Source organism: Gopherus evgoodei, chromosome 2 (genome assembly GCF_007399415.2).
Source record: "Gopherus evgoodei ecotype Sinaloan lineage chromosome 2, rGopEvg1_v1.p, whole genome shotgun sequence".
Lineage (NCBI taxonomy): Eukaryota > Metazoa > Chordata > Testudines > Testudinidae > Gopherus > Gopherus evgoodei.
In genome coordinates this window covers 174586919-174598986 of record NC_044323.1, presented here as the reverse complement: position 1 = coordinate 174598986, position 12068 = coordinate 174586919, and the positions used below count along the sequence as shown (strand labels likewise).

Genomic DNA, 12068 nt, shown 5'->3' with positions numbered 1-12068 from the left:
GGCATCTCACCAGAGCAGCCGGGTCTGCCTGTAAAACCACGTGCACGCTAGAAGCGGGCCCTGAGAGGCCGCGAATGCAGCAGCCAGAGGCTGGGGCGGGTGGAGCTGTCTCTTCCCAGCTATTGGGGCTGGAGGAAAAACTTCTAGGGTCAGTGGGAGGGAGAGCAATTTCTCGGCCGCTCAGTGGCTGTCTGTGAGATCACCCCGAGGCGCAGGACCCTGTCCCCGGCCCGGGACCCTGCTCAGCGCTGGGGATGGGGCGGGTGTTGGCTGTGGGCTCTCAGCTGCTGCTGCTGCAGCGGGGAGGGAGCCTGGCAAGCGCAGCTGAGGAGGAGGCTCCGCTGGCCGGGGCTTTTTGCTGACCCCTCCCCAGCGTGCCGGGATCGGCAGCGCCACCGAGCAGGAGGGAGCTGTCCCGGCCGGAGCGCGCAGAGCAGCCGCCCAGGCGGGGCGAGGGGGCAGCGCGCCCGATCGCGTTGCAATAACCCAGCCCTAATCCCTTGGCGAGAGGAGGCAAAGGGGGCTTCGGCCTCTGCCTGCTGCCGCCGGGAGACTCCTACCAGCCGTCCTCAGCATCCCGCCCGCGCTGGCGCGGGATCCTGAGAGAGGAAGCCAAAGCCGGGGGAGCGGAGCCCAAGCGGAACTCGCGTCCCTCCCCCGCGCGGAGTCCCGGGGGCAGAGGAGCCGGCGGGACGGGAGGGGTGACTGCTTGGAGGCGCCTCCTCGAGCTGCTGCGTGGGGAAAGAGCCAAGGCGCAGCAAGAGCTGAGTGTGCAGGGAGTGCCCGGGATCGGACTGCAAAGGGCTCTGCCTCCTAGCCCGGGGGGCTGCTCGGGCCCCTTGGCCAAGCTGCTGGCTGGCGCCGGGCAAAGTGCAAGAAAGTCGGGGAAAGTTCCTGCCCGTCGAGGTCTCCCCGCCGTGCCACTGCCTGCCGGGCGTGTGACACGCAGCACCGCTGCAGCGGGAGGAGGGCAGGGCTGGGACCTCCCTCCAGCGCAGGAGGAGACTCAACCCGTACTTTTTGCGGTCCGGGTTGCATCGCACCCCCCATTGATTTTCAACCCTCCCCCCAGCCACCGTTCTGTTCCCCAGCAGCGGGAGGAGGCTGCTCCCCGCCGGGGTATGTGCGGGAAGCGGCGGGATGGCCTCGGCCGTGTTTGAGGGCACCTCTCTGGTGAACATGTACGTGAGGGGCTGCTGGGTGAACGGCATCCGGAGACTCATCATCAGTCGGCGCGGGGACGAGGAGGAGTTCTTCGAGATCCGCACCGAGTGGTCGGACAGGAACGTTCTCTACTTGCACCGGAGCTACTCGGACCTGGGCCGCCTCTTCAAGAGGCTGCTGGACTCCTTCCCGGAGGATCGCCCCGAGCTGTCACAGTCCCCCCTGCTCCAAGGTTTGGGCAGCTTCTGGCTTCCTTCCTATTGCCTGAGACCCTGCTCCTGGCTTGGGGTGTATGTAGGTACGCCCTGGAGAGGGTGGGGAGAGGTAACGTAGTTGCTGGGGAGAGTCAGGCTCTGTTGTTGCCTGTATGGGTTTGAGTCGTGTTCCTGGAGCGATTGAAAGGCTACAGAACGAGTGGGGGAGGAAGGGGTTAAACGCCATATAACGCGCTGGGTTCCCCACTGTGTAACTTACAGCCGTGTCCAGTGGCTGTGGAATACCGCCTGGCTCAATCAGACTGGTAACCCTTCATACAAGGCAGTGGAGAGAATCTGCGCCAGAGGTTGGGCCCAGATTGCTGGGAAACTGAACTCAGTCATCATGCTCCGCACAAGCCCCAAATTCGGATGCACCCTGTGGACGTAATTGCAGAGAGGGTGCTTAGAATACTGTCCCACCCCGCTTGGGCTAAGTGAGCCTAATTGACATAATCTGTGTTTGCTGTTCCATCCACACTGATTTAACACCTCCCCACCCCTGCCCCAGACGCATGGGACACTCTGAGGGATGCGGAGCTTTTGGGGGGGGGGGAAGTGGTATGAGGGAAACACTGGTGTTGAAAGTGGGAAGTCTGCAGCTCTTCACAGGCGATAGAGCAGACTTCCAGGGCTAATAATAAGGGGAAAGTCCAGACGTCGTGTATATTTTCACATAAGAACGTGGAAGTTTGCTGCTGCTGTCTCTCTTTAAGCATCCTATGCTGAGCCCCAGTGCAGGGTGATGGAGAGTTACATTCTGAGGCTTGATTCTCTGCTCCTTTGTACCAGTGTAGTTCTACTGACTTCAGTGGAGTAACTTCTGATTCTCACCTGTGTGAGAAAAGACATGGTCTTTGAGGTTGGAGGTAGTATCAGAGAGTGTTCCCCAAGCTAAGGTGGTTAAAAAATCATTTTTTTCCTAGAGTAATTCAAAGTGAAATATGTCTTGCAGGCTCTGTCAGTCACTCAAGCCTCCTGCTTTCTTTACTCCTGCCAGGTCTCCATCTATTTGTGTTGTCATTTTGTCCTGTTAAGAATATCTGGAATATATTCTTCATCTCCCCCGCCCCTTTCCCCCTGATTCCTGTGCTGTATTCTAGGTTCATGGGAAATTGCTTCTCTTTCAGTTTCTGAAAATGTAGAGTTGCTCATTTTAGTTCATGTTGTTTCCCCTCCTCATCTTTTCTCAGCTGACACTGAGGGAAGAAGGAATGCTTGCTGACAGTCTTGGCACTGAGTGCCCCCTGCAGTCAACTGGGGAACCTTGCAGTGTAAAAGCTGAAAACTGTTGAGCTGGCTGCCAACTCTAAGGCCTACTGATTTGGGCACTCAATTTAACATACTCTGGGTCCGATTTTCAGTGGTGTTGAGCACTTATAGGCCCTATTGAATTGAGTTGGAGCTGTGAGTACTCAACACGTCTAAAAACCAGGCCCTAGTTGTATCAAGTGAGGCCCTTCAAATCAGCGACCGCTCTTGCAAAATATTAGGCCTTAGTTACATGTTTCAGATGCCCCATTTGTGCTTTTTCACTCTCACTGAAATGCTGATGCCCCTACTTGATCGTCCCACGAAGCATAAACTATAACTGATGAATAGTCATGGAAGAGTAAATCTCCTTAGCACATTAGGAGATTTAATTTCTATGCAAAGCCTGGGTCCTGCAGCCCTCACTTCTGTGAGTAATCTTTCCCACATAAATTGTCATCCTGATTTCAGTAGGCTTCCACAGTGAATGATGTGCATGAGGAGCGGGTGGAAGAATTGAGCCCTAATACTACAGTCATTGGGAGCTTCTGTCTCCCTGCATTATTTTTAATGCTGACAATTCTACGATTTGGGAGTTAAGATATTTTAAATCTCAAGAACTGTACTTTATTTGGCTAATGATGGAAACTATTTACAGTGAAAGACGTGAATATGATGGAATCAAAGTCCTGAATTGTTTCTGAGTATTTGCAGTATGTAGCTGATAATTCCAGTTACAGTTAGCCCACGTCTTAAAATGAAATTCTGTGAAAAATGACTTTACGGTAAGGAGGTATCACTGTATTTCTCTGTACAGTCTGTATTTCATATTTATTCACCAGAACTTGTGCTTGTCTGGCCACACATACAGTCAAATCTTCTTTAACTAAATTATGCTTTGGATTTAAGCAGGGGATTTTATAATGTGTTTGATACACATAGGGTATGACCTCATTTTAGATGCACTTTTTGAATCTCAGGTTTCTGCATGTAGCATTTTAAAGAATCACATTTTTCCATAAATTTCAATATATTTAACCCAGTAGAAAGTCACACAGTTTCTAGGCATTAGCACTGAGTCAGATACATTGTTGATCCTAGCTTTTCCAAAAGTACCAGGCAGAATATTATTTGCATCTTCAATCTTTATGGAAGCAGTGAAAGCTTTGTGAGTCAAATTTGCATTGCAGAGCAGGAATTGGAAGTACTTCTGGTTACCGTAGATACATTTAAGTAGCATCAGAAGAATTAGATTATCCTATCATTTATATACACTTTGTCAAACTGTTATATAAAAGTTAAGGGATATTTTCAAGTAGCTGACACCTAAAATTTGAGCTGAAATAATTTAATCTTAAAAATGGTTATTAAGAATTTGTAGGCTTAAAAAATGTCCACTCCAGCTGCAGAAATTTTAGAAAGAGATGGTAGACCACTCCTTTCGTGGGACTATAAATACTTGTGGGTTCAAAACAAAGCTAACATTCTGTGCTGGTATGTTCCTTTTTGCGCAGTAACAGCAAATTGTAGTGACCCAGCCCCCCTGCCCCCAATCCACTATTTCCAGAACTGTACAGCATTAATGATGCTTATGCAAAAATAAGGTAATAGGGGAAAAAAGACCCATATTGGCCACTGTTGCACTAGGAATACTAAAAAAAGAGGTGGGGAGAATACTGGAGAAATACATATTTTAAATCTTTAAGAGGGAGTTGCAAGCTGATTGTGGCTTGTTTTGAGATTAGAGTTCTGCAGCTCAGGGCTTGTCCACACGTACAGATCTGCAGCAGCACAGGTGGAGCTGCCCTGCTGTAGCGCTTAGTAAAAGTCACTGCCTATGCTGATGGGAGAGCTGCTCCCGTTGGCATAGGCACTCCACTTTCTGAAGAGGTGGTAGCTATATTGACTGGAAAATCCACACCCCTGAGCAACATAGTTATACTGACACAAATTTGAAGTGTAAACCAGTGTTTTGCATTCTGAAGTTTGTTACATGTAAATCTGTTTCAGTCTGAAGAAATATCATTGACCCTTGCACAGGGCATCTGTGCAGATGAACTGATCTGGTATAAATGCATGCTTCTGTACTGCAACAAGGATTCCCTAGATAGAAAGTCTTGATTATGTGCTCAGTACCATGGTACATGCTCTTGGGAGATCTCCTCTCATTGGGGGTCAGGCTATAATATTACACCAAGCCTGCATTTCATTATGAACTTTGCAGCATTTGGACCTGCAAAACCCCCTATTTCATGTGAACAGACATTCATCATGCAGTTAGTTCCATTGAAGTCAGTTGGTCTCTTTACAAGACTAAGAACTATTTGCATAAGTATTTTGTGGCATGAGCCCTGTGCTAATACCCATACTGAAGGAATTTTCACTGCATTAAACTAAGATTACTATATGTTTCTATAAACTTAGAGTCCTCTTGCAGGATCCTGAGCCCTTCCTAGTGGTGCTCAATGCCATGAGCTGCTGTATTCATATATCTTAACTTTTCCAGTGACTGTGCCCTAATGGGGGTGGGTACCAGCACACCCAGCAAAAATTCTGACTGAAAAAGCAAATAGAGAGTAGTATTAATTTGTATTCCTTTAGACCAGAGTTTCCATGAAAGCATAAATGTTCCTGCTACTTTAATGTGAACGGAGAGTTATCAGAATCTTGCAAAGATCAGACTTTATGAGCCATGTTGTACCCTTAGGTGGTGTGGTACCTGCATAGGAAACAGGGAATTTAATGAGGTTCCTCTCGTGCAGTTTCGTCTGTATTCTTCTGTTGTATGGAAGACAGGGGAATGGTTCTCCTTCATCCACAGAAGAAAGGCAGGCTCTGGTCCATAAGGCTCACAAGATCCACCAAGGGCACAAGACCATCTGCATCAGGGGTTGTCAAACTGGGTGTCAGGACCCCTCAGGGAGTCATGAGGTTATTACATTGGGTGGGTCACGAGCTGTCAGCCTCCACCCCAAACCCTGCTTTGCCTCCAGCATTTATAATGGTGTTAAATATATTTAAAGGTGTTTTTAATGGATAAGGGGGGTCACACTCAGAGGCTTGCTATGTGAAAAGGATCACTGGTACAAAAGTTTGAGAACCGCTAATTACATGTTCCAGTGGAATTGCATTGGCATGGTCTCCCCTGATTACACCTATGCCAGCACAGGGGTTTTCTCATCAGAGGGATTAGAGGGTATATCACATTTTATTAGCTGCCAGCTTTGTTTCATTTCACATGCCCTGGCAGTTCCAGAGAAAGTGTGTGCAGGGAGGGAGAGAAATGCTGCTATGGGGATAGCTGATCACCTTCCCCTTCCTGTATAGGGAGTGGGGAGGTCTACACATACAGGGTATCAGTCTTGCACAGTCTGTACTATAGTACAAGTAGTATACGCAGTATGAGCAATAAGACTTCATGGAAAAGTATACTTGATACCTGGACATCTGGAGTGCATAATGAGGCTAAAGGCCAAGTACGCTCATCAGCATGAGGTGTGAGTGTCTAGGACAGCTGTACTCCTTATTACAGTGATGCTTTTGTAAAATGTTTTTCTTACACATTGAGAGTAAGCTGGCTAACATGTCTGTTTCCATGCTGTTTGCCACTCTCTGTAGGGGCATAAATTTCGTCTTCCGATCAGATTCCTGTTCTTATAATGACAGAGAATCTTCATTCTCATGATTCATTATGATGTCACCAGAATCTTCATAGTATTTTCTTTGGGTGTCTGAAGTGCACCTATCCCTTACTCTAAGCGCCTGCACAAACAACACAATATAAAAGTACAGACTGGCTCAATAAGTGCAGTCTTATCACTCACAGACATACACAGTACTTTACGATTCTTGTCATTACCACTCTACGCTCTGCTTACATCTATTCAAAATTACCTCCTCTGTAAAAATTGGTTAGGAAGACAGCAAAAAGGATTAGGGCACTGACATAAAAATGATCAATTCACTCTAAAGAGGTCCAGAAATAATTGCAGTAGATCAAATTAATAAAGTAAAATAGAGAAAATGAGGTACAAATCTGGCATAGAATGAACGAGAAGTGGCTACTGCCTGGAAAATAATATTGAGTAGTTAGATACTTTTCTTCACGCACAATCCTTCACCCATTAAGTCAAAGGCAAACCTCCCACTGAATTCAGCCAGTGCAGGAGCCAGCCCCTAGTGCAGAGATCGGCAACCTTTGGCACACTGGCCGCGGTTCGCTGTCCCAGGTCAATAGGGGTGAGGGGAAGTGGTGGCCAGCACATCCCTCAACCTGCACCACTTCCTGAAGCCCTCATTGGCTTGGAGTGGTGAACCGCAGTCAGTGGGAGCCACATTTGGCCAAACCTGCGGACACGTCAGGCAAACGAAATGGCCCAGCCCGCCAAGGGCCTTATCCTGGCGGGCCATGTGCCAAAGGTTGCCGATCCCTGCCCTAGTGCTTCTTGATCAATCTAAATTTTATCTCCTAAGCACAATCCCACTGAAGCCAGTGATAAATTTGGTCTTTTGAGTGACTGTGTTTTCTGGGAATCCTAATGGAGTGGAACTGTAACACTTTTATACACTCTAGTGCTGTTTTCCTGGGCCAAATTCTGCTTCCAGAAACTCTGCCCTCACAGACTTCAGAATTTGATCCTTGTATTTATAAACTCTTAACATGTGCTAATAACTTTATATACGTTCATGTTTCTAGCGTAGAGACACCTGGATGGTAAGCATGAAAGCTCAAATGCACTGCCAGAATGGCCATTCACATTATGGTTGTGTGTAGTGCCTGAACCTCAGGGGTGAAAGTAACTTAGGGTATGTCTACATCTACAATTTTGCAGCGCTGGTTGTTACAGCTGTATTAGTACAGCTGTATAGTGCCAGCGCTGCAGAGTGGCCACACTTACAGCAACCAGCGCTGCAAGTGGTGTTAGATGTGGCCACACTGCAGCGCTGTTGGGCGGCTTCAAGGGCGGTTCGGGGAACGCGAGAGCAAACCGCGGGGAAGCAGGTCTCCTTCCCCGGGTTGCTCCAGTGTTCCCCGAACCCCCCTGCAAGCAGATCTCCTTCCCCGCGGTTTGCTCTCGCGTTCCCCGAACCCCCGTGCAAGCAGGTCTCCTTCCCCGTGGTTTGCTCTCACGTTCCCCGAACCCCCCTGCAAACCGCGGGGAAGGAGACCTGCTTGCACGGGGGTTCGGGGAACGCGAGAGCAAACCGCGGGGAAGGAGACCTGCTTGCACGGGGGTTCGGGGAACGCGAGAGCAAACCGCGGGGAAGGAGATCTGCTTGCACGGGGGTTCGGGGAACGCGAGAGCAAACCGGGGAAGGAGACCTGCTTCCCCGCGGTTTGCTCTCGCGTTCCCCGAACCCCCCTGCAAACCGCGGGGAAGGAGACCCGCTTGGGGAGGGATTCGGAGAACACTGGAGCAAACCGCGGGGAAGGAGACCTGCTTGATTACCAGAGAGGTATCCTCAGGTATGCTGGGATACCTGCTTATTCCACGGAGGTCAAGAAAAGCGCTGGTAAGTGTCTACACTTGATTACCAGCGCTGGATCACCAGCGCTGGATCCTCTACACCCGAGACAAAACGGGAGTACGGCCAGCGCTGCAAACAGGGAGTTGCAGCGCTGGTGATGCCCTGCAGATATGTACACCTCCTAAGTTGCAGCGCTGTAACCCCCTCACCAGCGCTGCAACTTTGTGATGTAGACAAGCCCTTTAAGGACTTATCGGTATGCTGGAGTCTTGAGCAGGGGGCATGGCCTCAACCGGAGGGGGTGTGGCCTCAACGGGAAGAGGCAGGGCCTTTAAATCACCAACCGAACCCCGAGGCTCCCAGCCACCTCTGCTACCCAGGGGCTCTGGCAGCAGGGCTCTGGTGGCAATTTAAGTCGCCGCCTGGGGAAGCCAGTACACTGGACCGTACCAGCTTACTTTCACCTCTGCTGAACCTACACACACACACTCTCAGTACACACAATCTCATCGGTCTCATAGGGCTGTTCTGCTATATTTCTCTTTTCAGATTGTTTCTCTTCCAGCTGCTTCCTCCTCCACCCCTGTCCCATCTAGTCTGATTTTAATCTTCCTTTCTTCGTCAGTCTTTCCCAGGCTGTTTTGTCCCCCTCATGTCTCACTTTGCTTGGCCTACTTTCTGTTTCCTTTCTTCCTCTTCACGTTTTTCTCTGTCCTTCGCGAGAATGTTGGTGTCATCAATAATTAATTATCTGTGGCACATCAGAGCTCTCCTATCATCCTCCACATTATCTCCTGAAACACAACTTCTGTTTCATGCTGGATCGTCTCTGCCTTCCTCTCCTGTTACATCAGTGAATGGGAAAGAGATGCTCAGCTGCTTCTGTGTCACATCTGCAGTGCACCAGGAAGGACTGAGGGCTGCATGATCTGGACTACACACACTAGAAGACTGTCACATTTTGCTGTATTTTCTGTACCCGTAACCTACTGTGTTATGTGTGCTCTCTTATACACTGTTTACAAGACCATCTGGGAGTTTAATATGTGTGTGAAGGGAGCACCACAGAGGCAATTTAGCAGTTTCCAAAGACAGCAGCTGTTACAGTACTGTGACAATACGGGTAAATACACTGCATCTATTGTGCCCCATTTCACTGTTGACAATGTCAGTAGTTCATTAACAGAGTTCAGAACTTCAGTCTAGTGGACAGAAGGGAACAGATCTTCATTTTCAGGCTTCTAGCAGTGTAGTCCGACTGAAATTCAGTTTTTTTATTTGCCTTAGTGGCCTTTAGATTCAGCTCTTTCAGGATGGCATTGGTTGCAGACGATTGCTAAGGACCTTTTAGTGAAAGGACATATATTTTTTCATTTGCTTCTCAGTCTCCTTTACAAGTTTTACTTGGTTATAGGTAAATCCATTGAAACCAGCTGATGTTCACTAAATCATTCAACAGTGTGGTCCAGTGATGGCAAAAATGAATGGTTCATCTGTAATGTTATAAGATGAATAAAACTTGCTGGTTTCATAACAAAGCCATCCAAAAATCTGGAGTACATGATGAATTAATAAAATCTGTCAGTTTGGGGTTTTTTTTGGTCTACATTCCATGCTGAATTTCTGAGTTTGTATGAATTCAGTGCTAAAAGAGATAGCAGAGAGTTCCATTTGAATGCCAAACTCAGTTCATTTCATTTCCTCTTCCTCTCATCACTTTTCCCTCACTTAATTTTGTCTTTTGTGTTCTGTCTTGTACCATGTTTCTTATCTGACACCCTGTCTGCAAGATTTCCGGGGCTGGGACTGTTCTCTTTGCTTGTGACAGTAAAGTCCTGAACATCTAGACTGTTGTTTGTAGGCGCTGTCATAATAAATGGTAATGTTGGTATGAATGTATGTAAAAAGCCAGTGAGTTGAGAGACCAGAGTTCTCTGCCTTTAACCTCCTTGGGCTGTGCATGTGTGCACAAACAGTTGAGTTAAATATAGAATGAAATAAAAAAACCCACCTTTTTTACTCTTGAATTCCTGTTTTGGGGAATTTGTCAGGCTGTTGTTTGAAAGGAATACTCCTAGGTGCTATAACTTACCTCTGCATAATCTGAGCTATGGATCTTAAAATAAGAAACCTGTTGTATCAGGATTAAATTTGTGCACTAAGGCCCAGATTTTTACAGGTGTTTATCTGCCTAAAGATGAACATTTTGAAAATCTCACCAAGGACCTAAGTCTCCGTGCATAATGCTAAATACCTTTACAAATCTGGCCCTAAATGTTCCCAAGCAAGAACTCTGTTCAGAATGTAACCAATTTAAAACAATGGTTTTTTACACACTGCCAACGTCCAGCTCCCAGCACAGCTTGCCAGCTTCTCCCCAAGAAACACCCCCAGAATGAGCAATGTTGGTGATATCACATGAAAATGAAACCCTTGGAGCGCAGAGGTGACCTCTAAAACCTGGATTATTCTCTCCAGAATTAATGCATGGACTGAACCCTCCATGTGTGGATTTCCCCAGCTCCCTGAGGATAGTGAGGAAGAGTGCTGCCTTTGTGACGCCGTCCCCAGCCCCCTGCATGGATAGTGTGGCAGAATTGAAGACGAGGTGTCACAGGGGAGGTGCTGCTCTCATAAGAACTTAGGACAACGTTTCTCAAATGTAGCCATTGTGGCTACATGCGGCCACCAGGGGCTTTTTATGTGGCCATGACAGCCTCCTGGATAGTGATGGGAGTAGGGGAAGCATCGGCCCCTTCTCCTCCCTCCTTGTTGCTTCTGGATGTGCTACCCTGCACTGCTTCTGGAAAGAGGTGGGGCGCAACACTGCAGGAGCAAGGGAGTTCTTGACCCACCATTGCCTCTGGCTTCTGCTGCCTCCCTCTTTGGCCCCCCATCCAAGAATTAATAGGTCCTGGGGCTTGCTGAGAAAAGTGAAATTAACAAACATGCAGGTATCACTTCACGGCAGACTTACTAGCTATCTGTGAAAAGTGATACTTGTATATTTATTAATGTAAGGTATCACTTTTCATAGCCTCCCAGGTAGCTACTAAGTTGCTGTGATTATTAACAAATATACAAATATTCACAGCAAGCCCCAGGACCCGCTAAGCCAGCGGTCTCAAACTCCTGGCCTGCGGGCCAGCTGCGGCCCGCGAGCCTCCCCAGTGTTACCCGCAGGACTCCAGCAGTTTTGGGACTGGGTCTTTCCCTTGGCCCCACCTGCTGACCCCGGGAGATCCCCCCTCAGGTGCCCCGGCAGCAGAGCTGAGTGGAGTCTGCCTGGTCACTCCAGTTGCTCCTGGATCCTCCCAGGGGCAGGGCGGGGCTGTGCCTCTGCGCACCGCCCCCGCCCTGAGTGCCCCTGCGGCCAATGGGATGCTGTGGGGGCAGTGCCTGGGGGCAGAAGCACGCTGATGCCCCCTGGCCTACCCCGCCTTGGAGCCCCAGGTAAGCACCGCACCCCCGACCACCTCTCAGAGCTTGCACCCCTACCCCCTCCCCACATGTCCCTTCCTGCCTCCAAACTCCCAGAGCCTACATCCCCTTCCCACATTCCCCCCCGCCCCCAAACTCCCTCCCGTAGCCTGCGCTCCGTCCCCACACCTCCCCAGCCCCCAAACTCCCTCTCAGAACCTGCAGCCCCTCCCCACACTCTCCCAGCCCCCAAACTCCATCCCAAAGCCTGCACCCCAGACCCCTTCCCCCACCCAAAGTCCCTCCCAGAGCCCAACCTCTCACCCCTTCTGCACTCAAACTTCCTCCCACAGCCTGCACCCCAATCCCCTACCCCAGACCTCCTCCCCCACCCAAACTCCCTCCAAGAGCCTTAGGCAGGTGCGGGCGGAGTTTTTGGGGGGCGGGTTCTGGGCAGCATGAGTGACATTGGCCCACTGGGAGGATTTGAGGACTGGCACTGGCCCTACG

General features: G+C 49.3%; 1 protein-coding gene across 2 annotated transcripts in view; it reads left to right on the top strand.

The window, feature by feature from the left end:
• Positions 1 to 216: 216 nt before the first annotated feature.
• PXDC1 (PX domain containing 1) overlaps positions 217 to 12068 on the top strand; it is a 36372-nt gene continuing 24520 nt past the window's right edge. Inside the window, exon 1 of one of the 2 annotated variants that reach the window (XM_030552321.1) lies at positions 217 to 1396. In XM_030552321.1, coding sequence (XP_030408181.1) covers positions 1141 to 1396 — 256 coding nt within the window. In that variant the 5' untranslated portion in view covers positions 217 to 1140. The remainder of the gene's footprint in view (positions 1397 to 12068) is intronic. The other variant, XM_030552320.1, reaches the window with a different exon arrangement.